The 26,344-nt window shown below is 56.4% G+C and overlaps 1 protein-coding gene across 4 annotated transcripts in view; it reads right to left on the bottom strand.

Annotated features, from left to right (window-relative positions):
* Nucleotides 1–26,344, bottom strand: part of PDE2A (phosphodiesterase 2A) — an 87,949-nt gene that overhangs the window by 41,792 nt on the left and 19,813 nt on the right. The window contains exons 1-3 of one of the 4 annotated variants that reach the window (XM_036325085.1): nt 20,001–20,119; nt 15,167–15,309; nt 9,303–9,364 (exon numbers count right to left, since the gene is read on the bottom strand). In XM_036325085.1, coding sequence (XP_036180978.1) covers nt 9,303–9,364; nt 15,167–15,302 — 198 coding nt within the window. In that variant the 5' untranslated portion in view covers nt 15,303–15,309; nt 20,001–20,119. Of the gene's footprint in view, nt 1–9,302; nt 9,365–15,166; nt 15,310–20,000; nt 20,154–26,344 lie in introns of those variants that run through there. The other 3 variants (XM_036325088.1, XM_036325087.1, XM_036325086.1) reach the window with 3 other exon arrangements.

Genomic DNA, 26,344 nt, shown 5'->3' with positions numbered 1-26,344 from the left:
ACATTTTCAGTGTCATTCAGGACCTTCTGACCCTAATAAAATCCATCTTTGATGGAATGCCATGATGTCTGGGATTTACTTTAAAATACTTCAGCAAAGCAACCTATGAAGTGGGAGAAAATATTTGCAAACCTTTTATGTGATACAGGGTTAACAGTCAGAATACGTTTTTTAAAAGCCCTACAACTCATCCATAAAACCAACAGCCCAGTTTAAAAATGGGCCAAGGACTTGCATGGACATTTCTCTAAAGAGGATATATACAAATGCCCGAGAAGCACGTGCAGAAGATGAGTATCACTAATCATTAGGGAAATGCAAATCAAAACCACTATGAGGTGCCACCCCACACCCATTAGCATGGCTGCCATCAAAAATAAAAGCCAGAAAATAACAAGTGCTGCCGAGGATGTGGAGAAACGGAAGCCCCACGGGCACACCACTGATGGGAATGTAAACGGGTACCGCTGCTGTCAGACGCGGCATGGTGTTCCTCAAACATCTTAAATAAAATCACCCTGGGATCCACCAATTCCACTTCTGGGTATATCTATCTGAAAGAATTGAAAGCATAATCTTGAAGAGATATTTGCACATCTATGTTCATAGCAGCATAATACGCAACAGCCCAAAGGTGGGAGCAACTCCCCTGCTCACCAATGGATGAACGGATAAACAAAATGTGGTGCATACAGGGTGTCCCAGAAGTGTGTACACACTTTGAATGATTATAAAATCAGTGTTTATCCACATCCAGTTCATTTTCAAAATTTAAAAGAATCTACAGAAATGAATAATTTTTTAGGTCAATGCCTGTTTTCAAACTGATGACCATTCTGGTCCAGGCACTGCTGATGACTCGAAGCAATGGGGTCGCAAACATCAAGCATCATTTCATTCTCTATTTGTGTGCCTTCGATTTATCGACTATTGCCAGTTTTGTACGGTAAACTTTATCTTTTATGTGTCCCCATAAAAAAGAAGTCTAGTGGCACTTTAGGATAAATTTTCTTTGTCCAAAGCTTAGTTTGGCTTCACCCATTATTTCAATTCAGTTAAACCTGAAAAGGAGTGAATATTAAGTGAATTATCAGCTGTTAAAGTGTGTATACATTTTTGGGACACCCCATATATACAATAGAATATTATTAAGGCTCAAAAATGAAGGAAATTCTGACACAGGCGACAACATGGGTGAACTTTGACGGCATTACGCCAAGTGAAATAAGCCAGTCACAAAAGGACAAAGACTGTCTGAGGAAGTAGAATGGTGGTGGCCAGTGGTGGGGAGAGGGGAGTTTTTAATGGGGTAAGTTTTGTTTTGCAGGATGAGACTGGTTACACGTCAATGTGAGCACATTTAACACGACTGAACCATTCGCTTAGAAATGGTTATGACGGCAATTTTTAGGTTATGTACATTTTACCACAACTTAAACATTTTAAATAAAGTACTTTAGGAAAGAAAGAGGAAGGAGGGATAGATGAACTAAATGTACTCAAATCTTGATAACTGTTCGATTTGGGTGACGGGCATGTGGCAAGTTGATTGTATTATTCCCTCTATTATTGTGTTTAAAATAGTCCATAATAAAAAAAAAATTCACTCTCCCTTGACCTCACACCTCTTTCCAGCGTCCACCCCCCTTCTCAGCATCCCTTCACCACCCAATGCTTCAAAGGGCTGACTACGCTCTGTCTTCACTTTGCTCGCGCCATCTGCCCAGGCCATCTGGCTTCTGGCCCCACCTTGTCACTGACAGTTCTTGTCAGGCAGATTGGTGCACGCGGCCCAGCCCCACAGCCTCCCCATCCCCACCTTTCCACAGGGCAGCAGCATCCTCCCACCTTGAACCCCGCCACTCCTTAGTCCTGACCGCGCCTTCGCCTCCCTGGCCACTCCTCCTCTGTCTCTCTGCTGCTCCTTCATACCTCCCGGCCTCTAGATGCTGGAGTAGGCAGGGCTCAGGGCTTAGGGCTCAGTCCTCACCTCTGCCTGGGTCATCCCAGCCAGATCCATGGTTTAATAAACCAGCTATGGCTGCCAACTCCCAAATATATCCCCCGCCTGGCCTCTGCCGCCCACTGGACATCTTCACCTGCGTGTTTGACTTATGTCCAAAACAGGACTCTCCATTTCTGCCTCCTTGCTCTCTCCCGTCTCACTGATCCTGGCCCTCCCCCAGTCTTCACCATCTCAGTAACATCTCCTCCACCCATCACTTGGTTCTTCAAGTGAGAAACCTGGGAGCCATCCTCCATTTTCCCTCTGGCTCTTCCTCTCGCTCATCAGCAAGTTCTATCGTTTCTGCCTTCCGAATAGCTCCAGAGTCCATCCATCTCTCTCCAACTCCTCTCCCTCCCCTTAGCCCAGGCTCCACTGCCTGGGCTGCAGTAGCCTCCAACTTGTCTGGCCACCTCCTCTCAGCCCTTCCAACTCCTCCCCCACACACTCTGCAGCCTGAGCAATCCTTCAAAATCATAAACTGAACAGTGTCACCCCCCTGCCTGAACTCACCGGGGTCTTCCCATGACAGCGTCACACACAGTGCTCACATTTCACATCATCACAACCATTACACACACATTACACACCCTGATCCCCACCATGTCACACCCTCGCTGCACACAGCCTCACTCTAGCCCAGTGATGGTGAACCTTGAGCTCGGAGTGCCAGCATTTTGAAAAACCCTAATGTAACTCTGGTGCCGTGTCACAATATAGAAATTTTTTGATATTTGCAACCATAGTAAAACAAAGACTTATATTTTTGATATTTATTTTATATATTTAAATGCCATTTAACAAAGAAAAATCAACCAAAAAAATGAGTTCGCGTGTCACCTCTGACACGCGTGTCATAGGTTCGCCATCACTGCTCTAGCCTATGCTTGGGGCACACACTCAGCTTCACAATTCAGTGTCAGACACGCGGACCACAAACTCAGGACCACACCTACTATTGCACAGTGTCCTTCATCCATGTTTACATATTTGATCCTCATGATGTCACACCCTCAGGGTCACACACTTGCTATCTCTCAGCAACACAGAGTCACACAGTATCACCATGTCATACACTCAGTGACACATCCACTATTTCACACAGTCTTCCACAAGTGGTGTTACACGTGGTATCACTACCACTCAGTGTCCACCCCCAGTGTCACACTCAGTGACTCACCCACTCTCCACTCAGTATCCCATGATGAGGTCACATTTCCTATCACATGGCACAAGCTCCGTGTCACACACTCAGAAGAATGCCCACTGCCCCACCATCAGTGTCACCTCGCCATCACTCTGGTCCCACAAGCTCCCCTCTCCCCAACCCCGCAGGGTAGTTGCCAGAGCTGCTGCCCATGTCAAGGTTGTTTCCTGTTGTTGTGCTCAAAGTCCTCAGCCACTGCTTGTTCCTCTAAGGATTTCCTGTTGTCAGGGCCCCCGTCAAGCCTTGCCCAGCCTGGGACACACAGCCCAAGCCCAGAGCTGGCCCAGCAGGAGCCCTGGGCCCCTCTGCCCCGTCATTCTGGCTGGACCCATGGGATTTCCCCCATCCAGTCCCCCGTCTCAGCCCACTGCCCCACGCCCAGAGCGCCCAGGCCTGGGTTTCCCAGGAGGGGCACCTGTGGGAAGCTTGGAAGAAGCTGACTACCTTCTTCTTATTGTCTGACTAGCTTGGGACAAGACCTTAGCTGGTCTAGGGGCTCAGCCTGAAGCTGCTGGGAGCCAGAGGAGGGGGACAGAGAGTGGACAGGGAAGGACAAAGGGTTAAGGGGTTAGAGCGTTAGGGAAGGCTTTCCAGAGGAAGCCAGCTGAGAGCTGGAAATACGAGGAGGAAGAAAAGACATCCCAGGTGGGAGCACCAGATGGGAGCAAAGGCTCGGAGCTGGAACCCCAAGCGCAGGGCTGACAAGGATGAAGATAGGAACACGAGAAAGGAGGTTACGTTGTGGGATTTGGAGAGAAATCAATTTCTCTCCTATCAGCGGGCTCCTCTCCTCCAGGCCAGCATTCCGGTTCTGGCAGCAGGAGCCTCGGGGCACTCCCTTCCTGCCTGCCTTCAGGGCCCCACGGATTGCCCCCAACAGCTGCCAAGCCCCTCACCTCCTGCCCCAGGTCAGCCCGCAGGAAGGACATGCAGAGGCCAGCACACGCTCCCCACACGGCCCGAGATAAATATTTCCCGAGAAACGGAACTTGTTCTCTCTGTGTTTACAGCCAAGGGCCAGGCAGGGTGGTGGGGGAAGGGTCAGGCAGAGGAACCTCATCCTGAGCCCAAAGCATCTAGCCCAGCACTGCCTCCGGCCTGCTGTGTGCCTCTGAGCCAGCCCCTCGCTCTCTCTGGGCCTTCATTCCAAGCCTGAAATTGGCCAGACCTCCCTGGGCCTTGGCCTGCCACAGCCTCACCCAGTCTCAGCTTGTGGCTTCTCTGGGTGTAAATTCCTGGTGCTTGATGCCCCTCCTCTTCAGAGGAGCCTTCTCTTAAAAAAAAAAAAAAAATTATTGATTTCAGAAAGAAGGGGAGAGAGAGAGAGAGAGAGAGAGAGAGAGAGAGAGAGAGAGAGAGAGAAACATCAATGATGAGAGAGAATCATTAATCATTGACTGGCTGCCTCCTGCATGCCCCACACTGAGATCCAGCCTGCAACCCGGGTATGTGCCCTGATCAGGAATCGAGCTGTAACCTCCTGGTTCATAAGTGGATGCTCAATCACTGAGCCACACAGATGGGCAGAGGATGGCAGGACCTGTGTCTGCCCATCTCTGCCTTGTCCTCAGTTCATCAGGGGTATGAACAGACAGATGAACAGACAGGCAGAGAGACAAGTTGGAGTGGCAGCTGAGACCGCCTCCCTGGGCCCAAGTGCCTGCACACCCCAGGCCTGTACAGCCCAACAGGTGGGCACAGACAGATGGCAGGGCCTCAGAGCCCCTGTGGATGCCAGATGCCATGCAAAGTTGTTGGCAGCAGCCCCTTGGGGGCCAGGGGGCATCATTGAGGCCACTTGCTCCTGATGTGGGGAATTCAGGAGGAGGCTGGCACATCTGCCAGTTGGAAGCACTCACAACTTTTAAATATGGACGTGAAAAGGCCTGCCTTCAGCAGCCCTTCCAGCCTCATCCAATGTCCCCAGCCGAGTCACCTGGGTGGGCTCCGTTGGTCATCCCAGAGAGACCTGGCAGGGCAGCTACATGCCCTTGTACAAGCTGCACCTTTCCCCCACGAAGCCTTTCTCAACCCCCTGGCATTCCTACCTTACACGACCCCTGGCTCCTGGCCCTACTATCACCATCTCACCATGCTGGACCCACTCATTCACCATCGGTAACCTCAGCCTCGGCCCAGGCTCTGAGGCTAAGTGGTCCTTCGCCCAGGACCCAGGGCAGAGAGGTTTTGGAGCTGGTTCTCAGCACCGAGCCAGGCCTTTGCAGCCCCTTCCCGGTCTGAGTCCTTGTTCCAGGCTCCTCTCTCTGCTGTCCCCAGTCCTGTGCTGATCCTTGTGGCCCTCAGCTGGTTCTGTCAGCAGCTGACCACATGGACTCTCTGACTATCCACCTAACCTCTGGCCTCATCTGTCAATGGCCTTGACCCTCCCCATCCTTCGAAGGTCCAAGGCTTCCTCCACCAGCAAGTCTCCAAGACTGCCACCAACCCAGCAACTGCCTCTTTCTTGTACCTACTCCAACCCCCTCACAATTATCCTCATTCAATCAAGAAACATTTATTGAGCACCTACTATATACGAGGCTTATGCCAGGCCCCACGTCGATCCAGGAGAGACAAAAGAGGCAGCCTTGGTTCCTACACGAAGGTGTTTGTAACTGCATGGGAAAGGATAGGTAACCACACGGGGTAACGAGTTACTTGACTCTAAGCTTAGAGAAGCTTGGGGGCTGTGAGTGACCTGGAAAGAGGAGAGACTGACTTGATCTGGTCTGGAGAGAGCAATCTGAGAGGACTTCACAGAGGAGGTGACATCTTATCTGGAGTACTGGTTGAAAATAAATAAAGAAACAAATAAAAATAAATAAAATAAAAACCACTCCAGAGAGAGGGATGAGTAGGAGTAAAGGCAGGGAGGCCAGGAAGAGCTGATGTCCAGAGGAGTGAGTACTGCCATGTCTAGGGGTAAAGGGCGGACATGAGGGGCCCAGAGGGCAGGGCTGGCAATGCCATGCCAAGGGGTATGGTCTTTACTTATCCATGGGCAGCAGTAGAGGAGCCAGTGCTGGGCAGAGCATTTGGGTGCTCAGTGTAGAGACCTGCACCCTGGCCTGTGTCTGCCTCTCCCCCGGCCCTCACCCCATAGGGCTCCCAGGCCCCTGTCTGGGCCCTGAGAGCCAGCGCCGCGGGCAGGGACCCAGTGTGCTCCGTTCACTACGGGAGCAGCCTCAGCCCTGACATCCAGAGGGAGTATGACCCTGGCCCCAGAGGAGGACTCAGGCTGAACCCAGAGAGCCCTCCCCTAGCCTGGCCAGCTGGCACAGGAGCCAGGGAGCCACCCCAGAGGGTGTGCTGAGCTGACACACCCTGGTAGGTGGGGATGGTGCTGGCTGCCCTGCTCTCCTGGCTGTCATGCTGCCAGTGCCAGGGGAACGTGCGGTGCCCACAGAACCTTCATGAGCCCCAGCTCAGCCCTGCAGTGCACCCCGTCTCACAGTTCACAGCCTAGTCCTGGCTCCAAGGTGCTCACTCTTGAGGACCTGCCGTGGGCAGGCACATCACAACGCTGCCCGGGTGACTCCTCCCAGCGGCTCTGCTTGATTATGTCTAATGGGTGATTATGTCCAACAATGATGGAGCTTCTTATCCGCTTGACAGGTGAGGAAACGGGTGCTCAGGCAGGTAAAGGGACTGGCCCAAGTTCACACACCTAGGAAGTGGTGAACTTGAACTCATGCCCATCTGACCCCATACCAGGGGTCCTCAAACTTTTTAAACAGGGGGCCAGTTCACTGTCCCTCAGACCGTTGGAGGGCCGGACTATAGTTTAAAAAAAAAACTATGAACAAATTCCTATGCACACAGCGGTGGCAAAAACACCCGGCGGGCCGGAGAAATGTTTCCGGCGGGCCGTATGTGGCCCGCGGGCCGTAGTTTGAGGACCCCTGCCAGAGACTGTTCTCTAGATACGGCCATCTTGTCTCTCCAGCCGCCACTGTGACTGGGGGGCTCCTCATCGTCTCCCCATGCCTCTTCCCCCTTTCCCTCCAGCTGTCCCTATAGTCTGGGCAGCTCCTTAGGGTCCCTACTCTCTCCAGTCCTGTCCTTTCTATGCCAAGGGTGGCAACCTATCTCTCCCAGCAGGGCTGAGCATGGGCCTGGGCACTCAGGATGGGGTGCTAACCACACCCAGAAATAGAGTAGGCTCTGCCGAGAGGTCAGGCAGACACCTGCCATCTTCTGGGTGGGTGTGGGTTAGGGATTGGGGGGCGGAGGGGCAGGAGAGCTGAGAGCTGAGGGCCTTATAGCCTAAGATCCTTGGTCTTAGGAGGGGCAGCAGAACTCAGACAAAGGAAAGGTGGGGAAAGAACAGCGAGAAAGAGACCAAATGGGGATGACCCAGAGAGGTCCCATGGCAAGAGCAAAGCTTGGCAGGGCTGGGAGGAGGGCAGAACATGAACTTGCCAGGAGCAGGGCCAAGGGCTCAGGCAAAGGATAAACAGGGAGCCTGGGCCCGGCTCCCTCTCTCAGGGCCCTTTGCCCAGGAAGGTCCCAGCTTCTCCAAAGCCCTCTCCCTTCATGGCTTCCTGGGAGGATGACAAATACAGTCTCTCCTGGCGGGTGGCAGCGGCTGCTGAGACACTGCGGGCTCCCAGGAACACCATCTGTCCCAGCTCTTGGGGGAGCCCCGCCCCACGGGGAATGCCATGGCCATAAATAAATTAATAATGACTCTCCACCCCCTTCCCCAGCTCCCAGCTGTAGGGGCATTCTCAGGGCTTGGCCCCATGTCCCAGCAGGGAGCCATGCTGACCCCCTGTGCCCCAGGCCCTGTGTGGGTGTCTTCTTTCCCGGGCTTCCCGAGGGCAGGGAGAGAGCGAGGTTGGGCAGGAGACACATCTGGGCTCCACTCACAGTCCTGCCCGACTCCCTCACTATGTGACCCCATAGGCCTCAGCTCCCCGAATACGAAAGGAGAACAGCAGCCCCTGCCTCAGAGGGCGGCTGTGAGGTTAAACAGGGAAATGTGTCTAAAGCTCCGGGCACAGGGCGGGGGCTGACCCAGCAGCAGCCTCCCCTTCCTCTCGCCAGGACGGGGCACAAGCGTGGGCTCCTGCTGGCCTTGCTGCTTGGCCCTTTTTACACACACCCCTCCTCCATGCTCATCTTCACCGTCCCCAGGCCACCCCATTTCTGTCGCTCCAGGCCCCTCTGAGCACTGAAGATTCCGAAGAGGCACCCAAAGGCTCGGTCCGGGGCTGGGATGGGGGCTGGGATGGCAGCCCTCAGTTCAAAGCAAATGCACTCCCTGAGGTTCAGAAGTGAAAAAAAGCACAGTCCCCAGGCTCAAGGAGCTCACAGTTCAGAGGCGAAGACATACAGAGTCACGTAATGGAGAACAGGGGGCCCCCGCTAACGGCACAGAGAGCAGAATGCCCCAGGATCTGACTGCCTGGACAGGAGAGCTCGGAGGAGGGAGTGCAGGCCTGGAGGGCTTCCCGGAGGAGGGGAGGCTAGAGCTGAGCCCAGAAGGATTTGGGAAGCTGAGGCAGGAAGAGGCCAGCAGGAGTGGTTCTGGGAGATGGGGATGTATGAAGGGAGAACTGTGGCCTGGCTGTGGCTGCAGAGGAAGCAGGCGGGTGGGTAACATGGAGAATTTTTTAGCAGAAAAGTGACAAGCTCAGGTTTGTATGTTAGAAAGATCCTTCTGGCTGTGACACGGAGGATGGGACAACCAAAGGCAGACAGCAGTGAGCTGTCCAGGGGGAAGGTGACGAGCGGGGGCCTGGGGCAGGCCCCAGAATGGAGAGGAGGAGTGAAACTCACACAATACTCCGGGCAGAGAATCCACCAGGAACTATTGGATGAGGATGGGGAGGATGGGGGAGGAGTCTGAAATGGCTCCCAGGTGATCTGGGAGGAGGGCCAATCTTCAGTGGGAGGGACTCACCAGGCACCAATAGGGTGGGGTTGGTGGTCTTGGTGTGGGGTGACCCTAGGCTGGAAGGGGAGGGGCTTGGGTTCGGCTCCAGCCTCCCAGTTCTCCAGGGGCGAGGGCAATGCTCAGACTGATCCCAGCCTGTGCCCCTGTCCCCTCGAGCCCACCCATTCCTCCCTCTGCTGAGCTCTCACCTCCAGTCGGGCGTCTCTACTTCCTGGGGGCACTGGCTGCTGTGCAAGGAGGTCCCGGTTGGCTGCAGAGACAAGAAGGCCAGGGGCTCAGGTGTGCCAGTCCTTCTCCCCTTCTCCCCTTCTCCCCAGCCTGCTCCCCACCCAGTCCCCGCAGACCCGGCTTCTTGTCCACAGGTAGCCGCGTCCAGGGAGCCGAGCCTGTTTGCACCCTGCTCTCTCCCCACACTCCCCTCCTGCTCCTGGCTTCACCCTAGCTCTGGCATGTTCTCTGCCCCTCAACTCTGAGAACAGGGCCCGCTCTTTCTTGCAGCCAGGCGCCCCTCAGAAAGGAATCCACCACACTTTTACCCATTCCCAGGCCCCCTCCATTTCTGCTTCTCTCCAGGGAACTTCACCAGCTCTCTCTAAGCCTCAGATTCCCCATCTAAAACATGGGATTTGTAGTGTCCAGCTCACATAGTTCACTGGGTTGGGCTCCCAGATAGGGTTTCTGTGAATCCTAAATGTATACGATCGTGTGTGTGAGTCTCCAACCCCAGCCTGGCGCCCAGTTGTCTGGGCTCCAAGTAGACCCCCCACCCTGCCTCCCATCAGCACCACTCGCACAACTCTGCGAATGCTGGTGGACACCAGGGACTGCTCACCTGATCCCCAGGACGCCACCAGCCAGGTGGCATCCAGAAACCCCAGCCTCTCTGGGAGGCACTGCCCAGCCGGCCGGCTGCCCCTCCCCACCCCCACCCAGCAAGCACACCCAGGCATGGGACAGGCACAGGCGGCGGGATATTCTGAGCCTGGCTTCGTTCCCGTCAGCTGCTGGCCGCCATGCCAGCCTGGCGCGGGCGCAGGGGCTGATTTGATTTGGCAGCTTTGGAAGCGTGTGGTGGGGACAGGGAGGGGGAGGGAGGATGAGACACCCATCCCTGCTAGGAAATAAACAGCCTCAGGCACTCAGCGAGCTTGGGGAGGGCACAGTCTGGTATGGGGGGCTGGTTCCCTGCCTGGCGCCCCTCTTCTCACCCAGGCCCTGGATGCCTGCCCAGGACTGCTGGCATCCACGGGTCACAGGGGCAACAGTAGCTGCACCTGGTGTGTGGATGCTTGTGGTGTGGCTGTGGCAGGGTGTCTGGTTGTCCCACATGTCCCTGTATCATGGGGGGTCCCCCCCGCTCAGCCATGCTTGCAGCTGGGCCTGAGCCTGGCCCAGGACGACGGTGCAGTTTGTGGGGTGGAGGGGGTGTGTGTGTGTGCAGAGCAATGAGCTAGATGTGGCCATCTCCCAGATGACTGTGGCCACGCGGCTGGGCCTCTACGGGGGACTAACTGCAGGTGAGCATGTGACAAGGTGACCCCTGTGTCCATGTCCACCGTAGGGCCTGGCTCCCGTAGCACTGGCTCCGGCCTGTTCCTTCCCTCTGTGCGATGACCCTGCTAACCCAGTCATGTCCGGCGGAGGAAATGACGAGGGCTGAGATAAGTGCCTGACCCCACGGCCCATCCCTTTTGTCCACAGCCTGAGCCTGCTTTTCCACACGGCCTCTGGTGATCCACCCTCTGAGCTGCCTGGACAGCCCCTCCCTGTCCTTGAGAGGGGCAGCTAGCTGCACTTGGTTCCCCAACTGCCCCTTGCCCTCTGGTTCCTTGCCTCCAACTTCACGCCTGGGGAAGGTAGACAGGATGCGGGAGCCTCAGCTAGGCATCCACAGCTCCTCCATAACCCCCCTCCTGCCCATCCCTGCAGTGAGAGCAGGTCAGCTCAGAGGCTCCAGGGCCTACACCACCTGCTAATATGCTGCTGGCACCCTGGGGACCTGGCTGAGGGACAGGGGTTCTCGTTCTCTGACCTCAGCATTGAGAGGTCAGGGGTGTGGAGTCAGACCCTAGTCTCAAGGGACCCACAGGCCGGGGCTGTGCCCCAGACACCAGCCAGGAGGTCTGGGTAGGGCGGAGCCTGCTTTAGGGAAGACGCAATGTCTCATCTATCACCACCTCCCCATTGTCCCACCGTCCTCTGGGGACCTCAGGGCTCTCCCCACCCAGCCACAGGAAGCTGAGCCCCTCCTGGAAACAGAAGGAGGGGACACTGAAGGAGGGGCTCCAGGGCCAGGGGGAGACTCAGCCATGCCCTTGGGGCCACAGTGGAGGAACTTAGGCTCATAGAACTCAGTTGTTACAAAGGGTCTAGTGGGAGGAAGACTGTCTGTAGAGAGGTCCTGGGGGACTTCCTGGAGGAGGTGTGGGTGTCCGAAAGGAAGAGAACACTAGGTTCCAGGACAGCCTCCTAACTAGAGACATAGATTTTCACCAGGGCTTGTGTCCATGTGAGCATGGGTGCACATTCCAGTTATGGAGTCCTGAGCCCTGGGGTGTGTCCCAAGGACTGGGTCAGCCCAAAATAGGGGTCAGCCAGGCAACAGGCATGGTGACGGGCAAAGAAGAGGGAGGAAGAGGAGCTTAGGGCTGAAGAGAGGTCTGTCAGGTTGGTCATAACACAGTCCTCAAACCCGAGACGCCTGACGCCAAGGGCAGTGTGCCTCCGTGACCCAGGCCCTGCCACAACCTGCTGTGCAACTTCCCCTTTGAGGACCTTCCGCTCTCTGAGCTGCCTTCCTCCTCTGAAGAATGAAAGGGTTGGGCTTGATGATCTCCTAGGGCCCTTCCAAGTCTGTCTTTTGAGAGAGGCTGACTCACAAGGACAGCCAGAAATGGAGTCTACAAGGATGGGGCAAGAGCCCGAGGGCAGCAGAGATGGCAGTGCAGAATGGGACAGCAGGAAGTGGCTGAGGGAAGAGAGGACAACCCCAGGGAGGCCCACCATGGGTTGGGCAGCTGGGGAGGGGCTCCCTGCTGGGGACCCTATCCTCAGGGCCAAGACAGGAGGTGGAAGACAATGGAGCCTTGTGGATGACAGGGAGCAGCTGTCACCACCCCATCTGCCTTCTGGCCTGTGGGAGGAGAAAGATGGAGGGTGACAGACAAGGACTGGCCCCCCTAACCTGAGTCCTGCCTCCACTCCTGCTCCCCAAGGGCTCCAAGGGGAAGGGGGAACACCCAGGACTGGGAATCAGGAAGCTGGGTTTCAGGCCCTGCTGTGCTGTGTGACCTGGGGCTGCTCCCAGCCTCTGTCACCTGATCTGCAAACCAGGCAGTGGTACTGGGCTTCTGAGGACCCCCCCCCCCCCCCGAGGCGGGCTCTCTAGAGGGCTGGAACCCTCCTCTCCTGCCTGAATGGGGTGTGTGTACTGAGGCATGTGCACAACCCAAGAGGCAGCAAACCACTGGACAAATGGGCCAGACTTGTGCTCGCCACAGGGGAGTACCCATCAGTCATCAGCTCTCCAGGCATCCTGGCCCGGGACCCCCCTTCCTCAGGCCCCTCCACAGCACCCCCAGGGCACAAGCAGGCTTCTCCCTCCTCGGCCTGCACTCCAGGGGTGCCAATGCCTCACTGCCCCTCTGGCTGCTCTGGCCTCTACCCTAGTCGGAGGCCCTTGCACTTAGGGCCCTCGCGGGCAGGGGTTGGCGTGTTTCCGTGTCTGTGTCCAGGAAGCGTTCATGTCCTGTTTTCCCCCTCAGGCCAGGCTGCCGGGGGGAGGGGGGCGAGCCCGGCTCTCCTTCCTCCTGTTGACATTTCTTCCCAGAGACTTTAGGGGCTGGGAGGCAAGGGCACGTCTCTCTCTGCCATAATCTGAAATGTTGAGGAGTGGAGGCAGGGCTGAAGGAAATGACCTCTCACCCTGCAGGCTTAGGGAGTGGCAGATCTCACACGAGCACACGCACCAGTTCTGTTAGGGCCAGAGAAAGTCTGTGTGACCCAGGTCTAGGGGGTCTCATTCCCCACCTAATCCAAGCTCAGTACCCCCTCCCGGGGGGCGGGGACACTTGCCACCCCAAGCTACCATCTCCATCGCTTCTTGCTCTGTTTTAATAACTGAACATCGGCATGAACAAGGCAGGTGGCTGCAGCTCTTCCCAGCAGCCCCATTTAGAATCATTGAATCATCACATCATCAAATCCTAGAATCTTGGATTCACAGAATGTCTGCATCTTCGGCTCCCAGAGCCTCAGAATCTTAAAGTCACAGAGTGTCGGAACCGCACAACCTCGCCTACGCACAGCCCTGGCAGGGAGCTGAGAGTCGTGGACGCTGGAACCCCAGAGACCGACAATGCTTGAGTCTGTCATCCATCCCTAGAGCTCATAAGCTCCCTGGAGATATTGACCCCAACTTCCTCCTGTTACAGATGAGAAGATGCAGCCCAGAAAACGGCCTAGCGCGAGATTATCAGAGTGGGAGCCAAGCAGGGCCCAACTCTGAGCCCGCAATATTTTGGTTCTGGCAACTGCAAAACTTGTCGGAAAGTCACCTTCAACGCCTGCAACTCCTTTTGCTTTTCCCCTCTCCCTAACTCTGTGCCTAGCCCCCCCCAAATAAAGGCAACCATAGATGGGTAAGCTCAAGGGGCCAACTCCCTCAGGGTGGGGGACAGGGAAACACCAGCCAGAGGGCAGGCTCCTCTGAGGAGGCGCTCTGAACACAAGACCAGAAGGTCCTGGACCCCCAGGGTCCAGCCACACGAGAGGCAGCAGCTTCTAGGGGGCCAGATCCAAAGTGGAGTGAGCGCAGGAGGGAGCGCAGGAGGCTTACGAGTGATATTAGAGCCATCACGGCTGCTTAGCATTTTCATAAATTTACATTTTAACTTGTTTGGGAATGTATGCATGCGTTTTTGGATTTGAATTTTATTAAGTATTGCATTTCACAGGTTGTTTTAGTTTTTGCATTCTGAACACTCTTTGCCCAGGGCAGATCCGAGTCCCCACGCGACAGGGGAGGGTGCAGCAGCCCGAGCATGGGCTGGGTCTCCTGGCTCCATTTAGCCTCAAAGCTGCTGACATGGGAGGCCTTCCTGAGACCTTCTTGTCCTTAGAGGGCCCTGACGCAGGCCCAGGCATCTGCCCTCAATCCCTGTCCTTCCTCATCCAAATACCAGGGGCAGCATTCTCTCTTGCCCTTCACCTCTACAGCTGACCAACTCCCTCTTCCACCCCTGACCCCCCTCCCCACCCCTCCCCTCTATCCTTGACATTTCCCTGTCTCAGCTTCCTCATCCCTTGTGTGGACCACACTATGCCGTATCCACACAGGCAGCCCCACCTCCCCCCTCACTCCTTCAGCGCGGTCTCTCTCCACCCAGGGCTCCCCAACGCACAGGGCTGAGCCATCCCTGCCCTGCGCTGGACTCTTCCCCCACTGCCCGGATCCTTCTAGGGAAAGTCCAAATTCCTTGACATGCCTTATAAGCCCTGCACAATCTGGTCCCTGCCAGCCTCACCAGCCTCCTCCTCTCTTGATGCTTCACCACTTCCTCACCCCCCATCCCACCTACTCAGCCTCCCCGGTAGCCCAGGATCCTGCTTCACAGAACTGCGGAGCCACACTTTCCTTTCTCTGTCTGCCACCAGCAAGCCTTCACATTTACCGTTCTCTCCTTCTCTCTGCCCAGAACTTTCTCCAGGCCCTCACTTAGCTCCCAGTTTACATATGTTTCCTCCTGGAAAATCCCCAACTTGCCCCTCCTTCTCTCTGGGCTGAATTAGGGGCCTGGCTCTGTCCCACCATGGCCCCCTAGTTTCTCTCCAGCAGTGCCCTCGCCACATGATCTACCAGCACCAATATGTGTCCGCACCCCCTCCTGCATCCCATCAGCTGCCCACCATCAGCCAGGTACCTGGGTCTATCTACCTGATATGGGGCAGATGCGTGGTACTCAGACTTGGGATAATGTGTGGCAGAACGTTAGGGCCCACACTGTGCTCATCTCTACCTATCCTCTCTGTTGGGCACATAGTAGGTACTCACTTAATGTCCACCTATGAAGGCCTGGAAGTACACAGCATGAATCGCGGACAGGCAGGGCTGGGGTGCTCAGAGGAAGAGAGAGTCCCTGGGCTGGGCTAGGGACTTCCTGGAGGAAACATCTGGGAGGATCCTCCATGTCAGCTCTACGACAGAAATTGAGGACAGGCCACAGGAAGTCCCCAGCCCAGCCCTTGGGGGAGCATCAGAGCAAACCACCAGAGAGGACCAGGAGATTCAGTGGCGAGGAGCCAGGATAAGACGCTGGAGGGGCTGGCAGTGCATTCAAGGAAGGCTTCCTGGAGGAGGAGCTGCTTCTGGCTGTTTTGTGGCAGGGAAGAAAATGGAGATGAATCAGGTTGGAGAAAGTGGAGAAAGACAGAGATGTGGAAGAGAAAGCTCTGTCCCTGTCTGTCCTTTATCCCTGAGAGAAGAGGGAGGTGGATGATCAGGAGTGAAGAAGGCTAAGGCGAATGGAGATAACATCAATACCAACACCATGGCCAGGGCAGGTATGGATGGCTGGGGCTGGCAGGGAGCAGGTCCCCAGCTGTGGCTGGGAAACATTTCCTGTCTCCTAGCCAGAGGGGTCATTAATAATCATTTACCCACCACAGGCATCACGGAGGCCAGCCAGGGAGCAGCATGGTGCCGGGGCCAGAGCCCAGCCTGATGGCCAGGAGAGCTCTATTCTGGGCCTGGCCCTGCCACCTTGCTGTGAAACTGGGCAAGTCACCTAACTCCTCTTGGCCTCTGGTAATGCTGGTAAAAGGAGGGTCTCAAGAGGAGGCTGCCTAAAGTTCCCTGCCCTCCGCTTGGGCCTCAGTTTCCCTAGATGGCAATAGGGCTGCTGACCCTACAGAGGGTTACAACATCTGATGACTGACATGAGCATCTGGACTATGGCAAACCCTGCTCAGAATGCATGGGATGGGCAGTCCAGACCCAGCATCTGAAGAGGGAGCCTCATGGAACCAGGCACACAAAAGGTTGGGGGATACACAGACGGAAGGGCCATCTGCCCAGGGCCTGGAGGCTGACAGTGTGGCTGGGCCAGGAAGACAGAGTTTCTCAGACATAGAAGGTGGGAGCCCTGTGAGGCCTGCTTGGTCACTGCTATGAGTTTAGCACTTAAAACTATGTCTGCCTGGTGCATAGCAGATGCTCAAGAAATGCTTTTAGACAACTGAATGAGTGAGTCTGTTAAATGAGAAGGTGATGAAAGGAGCTTGGAATTTGGAAAGAGCTACCTAAAACATGACGATGACAATGACAATGATTCAGACAAAAGACAATGGCGGGGGGGGGGGGGTGGCGGGGCGGCAAAAAGCTTGGATGTGAAAACTTGAGAAGGATGGAGCCCAGGATGGCCGTCCAAAGCCATACGGTATTGCTCAGGAAGGGCCCGCGGCCTTCAAGATCCCTTTTTCTAGTTGGGCCAGAATCTTCCTCAGCCTCAACCACATTTCTCTGTTCACCCAGCACCGTCTTCAAGGCCCAGCTCAAGTCCACTCACTTCAGAGAAACTTCTGGAATGTGAGGCTCAGGCACTGGCCCCCAGCCCCTTCCCCTGACTAACTCTGACAGTCTCTGTGCCTTCCGACCGTAGGTCCTGTCCTTCCATGCTCTCCAATACCTGTTGGCAGGCTGCCCAGTGATGCTTCTTCGCAGTTTTCTCTGGCGGGTGTTACCTGCCTCTTCCTACTGACAGGATCTCCCCCATTAGACTAGAGGGTCCCCAAAGGTCTGACCAGGCCTCCTTTTTCAGAGAAGGGTCTCTGTGGGGACAGAGACTACTCCCCGCATCAGGTGGAGGGTCAACAAAGGTGGAGACAGACTAAGGTCTGCCTGGTTGTCTCCCAGCCCAGGGCCCTCCCTGGGCGCCACACAGAGAAGGGAAGAGGATAGGCCAGCAGAAGGGGGCCCTTGCTGCTCAGCACCCTGGAGGTGATGGGAGCCAGGAAGGGCCCTGGGCCACCCAGGGGACGAAGACCTCCTGGTTGGCAAACTCGCCCAACTCCAAGCCTGGCCCGAGATGCTCTGGAGCCAAGGACGTGTCATCCGGGCTCCCGCCCAGGCGTCATTGCCCGGCCGGGTCCCTGCTCTCTGCAGAGCACTGTGAGGTGGTAGTAAACACAGTGACCCTGCGACACGTGCATCCTCTCCCCACCCTCCAAATCCCGGCCCAAACACGAGACAGGCTAAGAGGAAAAGAACAAAGGCTCCCGGACCACGACATCGCCCGCCGCCGGCCTGTCCAGAGCTTGCTCAGCCGGAAACCCAAGACAAAGGCCTTGGTCAAAGCGAGGAGGATGAAGGGCAAAGGGTGGACGCAGCTTGGCCGGAGGGGGCCATGAGAGAACGTCACTGGGCATCTCTGGGGACCTAATCGGGAGGAAAGCAAGGACAGGATGGCAGCCAAGCCCTCCCTGCGCACATGTCACTCCACAAACATTTATGGGACACCTGCTGGATTCCGCACACCCCAAACACTGCATACCTCGTTCCTCACCCCACATACCTTATGCACACACTCTCTTACCCCCTGCAGGACATTCCACAGCCCACAACACCCCCACACACCCCTTAACTTCCTCGATACCCCTCATATACGCCTCACCACGCACATAAACAGCTCACAGGGAGAAAAGATCACACAATCCACACGTCACACTGAAAAGTCACAGAGCTCACACACCCACACTTCACACCACACTCACACTCAACCTCCCACCATGCACCTCACCCCCCCCCACACTCACCTCCCTAACCACAGACACACATCCAATTAAATTCAACACACACACCAGACATAGAGACACACCCTGCATAGATAATGTGCACACCTAATGCCACACCAAAATGTCACGTTTGTGGCCACACACAGCCCCTCAGCATAGACAATCCTACCTGCACACTGGGTGTGCACACCCACTATGCACACATGGGTGCGTGTGCGTGTGCACGTGAACACACACACACACACACACACACAGCCTTAAACCCCTCAGCCCTCGATGCTGCATTCTTTCCCACCCAGAGTTGCTCCAACAGCTGCCACACAGACTCATGACCCTCAGACATCAACACACAGGTTCTAATCTATTTCCCAAGCAAGCCTAGGCTGTACAGAGTGACTCTAAGCCAGTCACCTAGGCTGCAAACACACTCAGACACACACACACATTACATACCCTCTGCCCCCCATGCCCACTCCCTCGCCAAGACATTAATGAAACCTTTCCTCAGGCCCCTACAGTGGCCCTTCTTGGCAACACACAGCAACCAACAACATAGACAATCACGCATGCAATGCCCCATGCAAGCTGCCCCTACAACTCCTCCCACGATGACAGACACACAGCCACATACACAGAAGTTCCCTACACACATAATAGTCATATATACAGCTGCCTGCCACTCCATACCCCCCATGCAGCCTCCATCCTAGCCACACACAGCATGCCATGCCAGACACAATCGTCACACTCACCAACCCCCCCGAGAATCCCTCCAAACAATCCCACTCACGATGACACACACAATACTACATGACACAACACACATGATCAAACACAAGGCACACCCAACATATGCAACTCAGCCTGTCCTACACAAACACACACCCCAGCTCACCCAGGCTTGGATACCCCCCCACCACAGGTGACTGGCACCAGATGGCAATCCATCCCACGCCCCCAGCTGTTCCACCTCAAGACCAGGACAGCAGGGACGAGGGGGGTTTATAAGTTATAAACCCGGTGCCCCATCGCACCACCCCCACCCACCTTAGATCCCTGGGCACCGTCCAAGGACTACACATTCCATGTTTACGCCCTCCCACCGGTGCCCACACCATGTCATGCCTGACAACATGGGGGAAATGGAGGTCCTGGGGGAACCAGCCCAGCACTCTGAGCCTGCCCCTCCGCACCCCAAAGCAGAGGCAGGTATAAGGGGTGACCACAGGGAAAGACCCTAGAACAAAGGGAGAGACCGAGGGAACGTGGGGGAGGGTGGGTCATGGACAGACCAAGATAGGTGGGCACATGGGCAAAAGAGGCCAAACAGGAGAGAAGCAGAGAGAGAGAGGGAGGACGCCCAGAGAGACGTGGAGAAGCCAGAGGAGAAACAGAAAAAAGTGGGACCATCACACTCAGAAATGAACAGGAGGAGGGGAGTCAGCCCGGAAGAGACTAAAAGACCTTCCATACAGGAGGGAGGAACAGCAGGAGCAGGGCAGGAGGAGGAAGGAGCGCTCTGGGAGGAGGCGTTGGGACCCTGGGGTGGGGTCCCAGTGAGGACTGAAGTCCAGGTGTTTGAGTGGGAACCTGGGTGGGGGCACAGGTGAGGCTGTGGAGTAGAGGCCCAGGGGCTGGGAGTGAGGCCCCAGCCCTGAGTTGGGGTCCTGGCTGAGGGCTGCGGGCTCAGGTGTGCGGGGTGTGCCTGGAGTCTGATACACACGGCGTCGGTTTAGGGGTTTGGGCTGGGTTCCTCCACTAATCTGGGAGGCAGGTGGTTCTAGGCTTGAGCAGAGCCTTCGGGGTGGACTGGGGTCCCACCGTGTATCGGGAGTTCAGTGCTTGGATGGGGTCTGGATCCGAAAGGGGTTCAGAGTCTGGGGTGAGGTTTGGACTGTGAGCGGGGGCTTCATGGGCTCCGGGGATGGGCTGCAGGCAGCACGGGAGTGGGATTCGGAACGAGGGGAGGGTCTCCACCCCGAGGAGGGCTCGGGGCCGGGGTGGACCCGGAGCCGGCGACTGAACGCTCCGGGGGGACCCGGGCGGGCGCTGACCGACACCGCTTCTCCTCGTGCCGGTGCGGAGGGCCCCCCTACCTGCAGGCTGTCGGCGCATGGCGGCGGCGGCGGCTCGTCCGGCTTGAGGAAGACCTGCTGGCCCCGCCTGAGGAATTGGACAACAGCGATGAGGATGTGGTGCAGCACCAGGACCATGCTCGCAGCTGCCCGCCCGCCCGCCTGCCGGCCCGGCCGCTGCGCTCGGTCGGCGCGTCCGCGACAGCTCCGCCGGGTCCGCGCTCGGTCCTCCCGGGCCCCGCCCCGGACCGCCCACTCCCCGCCCCCCGCCGCCCCGGCCCCGCCCATCACCCCCGCCACCCTGGACAGCACCTCTCGGCTCGTCCGATCTTAGGACCCCAACCAGACCCCCACCAACTCTCGCCTCCCTGACCGCCGGCTCTCAAGTCTTTCGGACTTGAGCCCCCGCCAGGGAGCCGGCGTCCAGCCTTCGCTCCCGTCTCCTGCCCCTTGGCCCCTCCTTTCACTACCTCGCAGGGCTCGCCTCTCTCTAGGAGCCCCTCTCCTGTCGGATCACATCCTCTTCCCCGCCACCTAGGAAGTCCCGGAGCCAGACCAGCGCCACGAGGCAGAGCGCAGTGAAGGGTAGTGCCGGGGGCGGGGGGGGGGGGGGGGGGGGTAAAAGAGGCGGGAAGGGGCCGCTGACAAATTACTAGGAGCCTGGGCTTGCTCCTCTTCCAGGAAATAATGGTGAAGTCAGGGAGGATTTTGGAGGATGCGCTAAGACGGACCGACCCTGGGAGCAGGAGCAAATCTGTGAAGGAGACACGTGCGCACAGACACGAGCGCACATACGGGCAGGCGCACCGCTTCTGAGCGGGGGTAGGAGCACTGGAACCCCGGCAGCACCAGGCATGCCGGTCTGCGTCGGCGTCCTCGGCAGCCGGAGAGGGTGCGGGCCCCCGGGCACGCGGGCCGCAGTTCGGCGGTGGGACCCGCGGTCGCGGAGCGCACTTCTCCGCAGAGCCTCTGCACTCGGACGCCTGCGACAGCCGCGACGCGCCTGCGCCCCCTGCTGTCCCATCGCGGCGGCGCAGCCGGGCCCTACTTGGCGGTCAGCCTGGCTGGGAGGATGGGGTACGGAGGTCACCCGGCTAGCTCCTCGCCGGAGCCCACCCGGTTCCTATCCTTCGCTTGGCGTGAGATCAGCCGCGGCGGGGGGACGTGTCTGGACTAGAGGATGCGCTTGGGCCTCTCCTGGCCTTTGCCAACAACTTGCTGCATGACCTTGGTGAGATTCTCCTCCCCGATTTCGGGGCCTCAGTTTTCTCATCTCCTTGACAAGACTGCCAGAAGAATCAACGCCGATGATGGTGGGAAGACCGCCAGAGTCCCGACAGCCCTCGCTGTGGTCTGACCTGAATCTTGCCACTGCACTGTGGGTCCCTCTCTCTGCATCTCTCCCCTCCCCCCTTGGAAGGTGACTCAGTGAGCCCCCCGCCTCCCAGCCTCCCCACCGCACTGGGCTGATTCATCTGGGCCCTTTCTCCCAGGGGAGTGATTTCATTCATGTTGAGTCACTGAGCCTACTCCTCCAGGACTCGGTCCAGGCACCTGGCACACAGGCTGTGCGACCAGCCCAGGGAAAGGCCCTTTGTGCCAGGATTTCCCCCACCTCTCTTTCTGGGGCTGAGCTCTGGACATGCTTCTTCCCCTGCTCAGACACCTGAGTGACACCCTTCCACCAGCACAATAAAGCCCACCCCCTCCGCCTGCCGTGGCAGACCCTCTGTCACTTAGCCCGGGCTTGTTTTCCCAGCTTTGACCCTTTCCGCGCCATTCCTTAAATCTATACTTCCTGTTCTTTTCGGATGGATGAATGACTCATTCTCACCTTCAAGCCTTCACCCATGCCACCCCACCCCCAGTGCCCTCCAGATCCTGCTAATCTGCTTATCATTCAGGGGCGCCACAGAGCCCCCACCCTCCCAGGAGGCTACCTTAGTCCTCCAGGTTCCCCTTGGTGTCTTTCCTGGGAGTCATGTCCTGGGGCATGGGGAGGGGGAGTAGTATTTTTCTGCATCTTCAAACTAGGGGCAATTTGTCCTACTTATTAACACTGTAAAAAACATTACATGGGCTCAGATGTGTAAAGGTTCTGGCCCAGAAAAGGCCCTCCTTTGCCCTTTTTGGCCTCAGTTTCCTGCTCTGTTAAGAGAGTGACTGATATAAGGGCTATTGTAAGAAGTGAGTCTGAGCCCAGTGCACAAATCTGTTGGTAAATCCTGGGCACCTGTCACCAGGTCGGTGCAAGGCTCTGGATGCCCTCGGCGGGACACAGGTTCCCAGAAAGTATCTGTTATGGCCACTGGCCAGAGCTTTTTGTTCTTCAGGGGAGGCCGGCCATCTCAGATCCCACAGCCAAGAGCCCACCCTGGCCTGGCACAGCTACCATCTGTTGGGCTCTCAGTCCTAAGCAGGACCTCCACACACTCACCTTTTTAAAAAATATATTTTTTTTTATTGATTTCAGAGAGGAATGGAGAGGGAGAGAGAGATGGAAACATCAATAATGAGAGAGAATCATTGATCAGCTGCCTCCTGCACGGCCCCCTCCAGGGATCAAGCCTGCTACTGGGACCTGTGCCCCTACTGGAAACCGAACCGTGACCTCCTGGTTCACAGGTCGACGCTCAACCACTGAGCCACGCCGGCTGAGCAGCACTCACCTTCTGAGAAGTTATTTCTGAAATCTTACTTGGTCTCTTACACTGCAGCTCAATAGCTGCGACCCCAGTGCCAGTCCTTTAGATGCAGTCATTCCTCAGAGGGTTCGAGTCCTAACTCTGCCACAGACTTGCTGTGTGACTCTGGGCAGGCCACTGCACTCCTGTGGGCCTCATTTTCCTCGTCTGTGAAACGGTAACACGCTAGATTCAATAAACAAACTGCTTTCTTTTGATGCCTGGCAGGATATAGTCCTTTCGCAAAGATCCCCTCCATGTAATCCTTGAAATTCTCCCACCAGCTCCCTCCCAGAAGAGGCAACTGAGGCTCCTCGAGGTGGCAAGGTGACAAGCCTTGCCCCGGCTCTCACAGCCAGAAAGTGACCCTTGCTCCAAGGCCAGGACTCCTCCACTCCCCGAGTCTACATTCTGTGATCCTGGCCTGGGTTCTCGCCCAGGCTCATGTCTGGGGCACTTTCCTCACCACCACCACCACCAATACCAGATATTTTTAAATGCTCCCAGATGCTTCTAATTTGCTGCCAGGTTTACAAACCCTTTTTTAAAAAATAGATTAGATCAGTGGTTCTCAACCTTGGCTGCACATTAGAATCACCTGGGAATCTTTTTTTAAATCCTGATTTCTGGGCCTCATCCTCCGGAAATTCTGTTTCTTTGTTTTGGGGTGAGGCCACAACATTAGCCCCTAGAGTGCCAGGGAGCGTGATCGCGCTTCTCCTGTCTTTTGCCAAAAGTGCCGGGAGCGCTATCAAAGCTTCGAAATAGCATCCAGTTCTAAGTCTGCTTTTATTAGTGATGATGATGTTGCTAAATATGTCAATGTAGTAAAGGTTTTCTTAAATTTTTGAATATGTAACTTCATTTACTTGCAATTCATAATTTTTTCCCTAAACTGCTGTAAAATCAGCAAAAATGCCTTGGCAATTTTAGCATAGTTCCTAGGATATTGGTTGGCACTCAAACGGTTAGTAACAAAGAAACAGAATTTTCGGAGGATGAGGCCCAGAAATCAGGATTTTAAAAAGATTCCCAGGTGATTCTAATGTGCAGCCAAGGTTGAGAACCACTGGATTAGATGCATCTTGGCTGATCTCAGTACCATGGAATTAAGGGTCAGGGATGGCCTACTAGGACTTGGGGCTCTGTGTCTGAGGGGCTTTAACATTTATTAAGCACTTACTGTATGCCTCACATTTCATCTTCTCAACAACAGTATAAGGTAGGATCTATTATTAGCCATATCTTACAGATAAGGAAAACTGAGGTTCAGGATGACTAAGGAACGTGCCCACAGTCACACAGCTGAGAGGAGGGAACCACAATCCAAATCCAGGTGATCTGGCTTAACTGTGTGCCTTAAATTCACGCCCCAGCCCTGAGGAAAGGCATGTGAGAAAGATTTCTCCACCTCTTATTTTGTCCCCAACAGTGCAGTCACTGAACAATGGAAGTAGCTGGCCCAGCCCCTCTAGCCCCCCCATTTTCATCTCCCCACTTTATGGGCCACTCTAAGGTACCCAGTGACTCAGCTACCTCAGGGTAGGTATTTTTGGAGAAGGTGACTCAGCCAAGAGTCTTCAGTGGTCGACAAACTGCGACTCGGCAAACCACGGCTCGCGAGCCACATGCGGCTCTTTGGCCCCTTGAGTGTGGCTCTTCCACAAAATACCGACTTCTGAGCATGGGCCACGAAGTTTCAATCGCACTCTACGTGCACGCCCGCATGTGGTATTTTGTGGAAGAGCCACACTCAAAGGGCCAAAGAGCCGCATGTGGCTCTCGAGCCGCAGTTTGCCAACCACGGGTCTGGATAATGGGTCACTTGACCTCAGGCCCTGTCCAGGAGCCGACCCTCCCTTGTTCCTAATCATGGCACCTCTGTGGGCCACTTCCTCACCCAGGACTGGTGAGCAGACTTTCCCCCTTACCCTCTCTCATCTGAGACCATTGTACCAGCAGATCCTCAATAGACCACAAATCTGCTCCCATCCCCATACCATGTGTCCTGCTTCTATGAGCCTGCCTGGTGTCTGACATGCATCTATCCTGTTGCTGCTAACCATGGTCAGACTTCCAGAACCCCCCCGTTCAAACCTAGCCCTTCCCTGACATGCTGAGTAACCTTGGGCAAGGCTCTGGCCCTCTCTGGCCTCAGACTTCTCAGCAGCTGTGAAGGTTGGCCTGGTTCTCTTTGAGGGCTCAGGCAGCTCAGGTGGAGGGAGGCAGGATCCAGGTAGGCCTAGCCTAGGTGGGCAGAAGACAGCTCTCCTGAGCAGGCAGGCCCTCCAGGCCCAAGGGCTGAGCAAGGACCAGATCCCAACACAGGAAGCTCCTTAGGAGAGAGTGTGTGTGACACAGTCTCTCCATGGCTTAGAGTGGAACCCACAGACTAAAGAGGCCTCCACCCTCCGAGGGGGCCTGCAAGGGGACAATCCAAGAAGCACCCTGAGGAAGCTGACATCTCTGTGGGTTTGTGTCCATCCAGAGCCTTCCCTCAGCACTTCAGCTCTGAAGAGGCCATGGGATTTGGGCTTTAGTACACCTTAGGCCTTGGTATCTGCTTCTTACCATCCATGAACCCTGAGATCCTTCCACTACACAAGGCTCCCCCAGGCCACTCACAGTCACATACATGCTCACTGTCTTTCCACCAATACACCCCCCTCACTCCTACACACAGACACTCCTACACACATCCCTACATGCATGATCACATGCTCCTACACAGAGAGGTACAGGTGGCACGTCTACCCAGTGTCTCCTTTGGGGACCCTGTGCCTTCTTCTCCTGATGCCCATAGATGCTGGAATCATCTTTTCTTCACCCAAGCCTCCGCCTGCCTCACTCACACCATCACTAACACCCTTGCCCACAGGATGAAGTTGGAGCCCTGGTCCTGCCTTCATGCCCTTAACCCTCACCTCCTCACCCCACTCCTCCCTCCCACCCCCGATGCTGACTCCTCCCATAGCACCGTCCTGTCAAACTCTGATCGGTTCTGAGCCATAATTCCCATGGAAACCAGGAAGGAAGATGAGCAAAAGGAAAGACAGATTCCAGCTTTCTCAGCAGCTCTACTACCTCCCCAGCTTTGGGCAGCTCTTGGCTCTCACCCCACGCCAGGGACAGGCAGTGGGCCCAGGTGCTCAGCTCCCCAACCCCAAACCCTCCTGCAATGTCCTCTGAACCCCGTCCCCTCACTGAGCCCCGTCCCCTCACTGAGCCCCCCCATCCCCTCACTGAGCCCTGTCCCCTCACTGAGCCCCGTCCCCTCACTGAGCCCCCTTGTCCCCGCACTGAGCCCCGTCCCCTCACTGAGCCCCCCGTCCCCTCACTGAGCCCCATCCCCTCACTGAGCCCTGTCCCCTCACTGAGCCCCGTCCCTCACTGAGCCCCCCTGTCCCCGCACTGAGCCCCGTCCCCTCACTGAGCCCCGTCCCTCACTGAGCCCCGTCCCCTCACTGAGCCCCCCGTCCCCTCACTGAGCCCCATCCCCTCACTGAGCCCTGTCCCCTCACTGAGCCCCGTCCCTCACTGAGCCCCCCTGTCCCCGCACTGAGCCCCGTCCCCTCACTGAGCCCCGTCCCTCACTGAGCCCCGTCCCCTCACTGAGCCCCGTCCCCTCACTGAGCCCCCTTGTCCCCGCACTGAGCCCCGTCCCCTCACTGAGCCCCGTCC

This window comes from Myotis myotis, unplaced genomic scaffold, assembly GCF_014108235.1.
Source record: "Myotis myotis isolate mMyoMyo1 unplaced genomic scaffold, mMyoMyo1.p scaffold_m19_p_10, whole genome shotgun sequence".
NCBI lineage: Eukaryota > Metazoa > Chordata > Mammalia > Chiroptera > Vespertilionidae > Myotis > Myotis myotis.
Note: the sequence above shows the minus strand (reverse complement) of the source record. Positions and strands in the feature narration are given on the sequence as shown.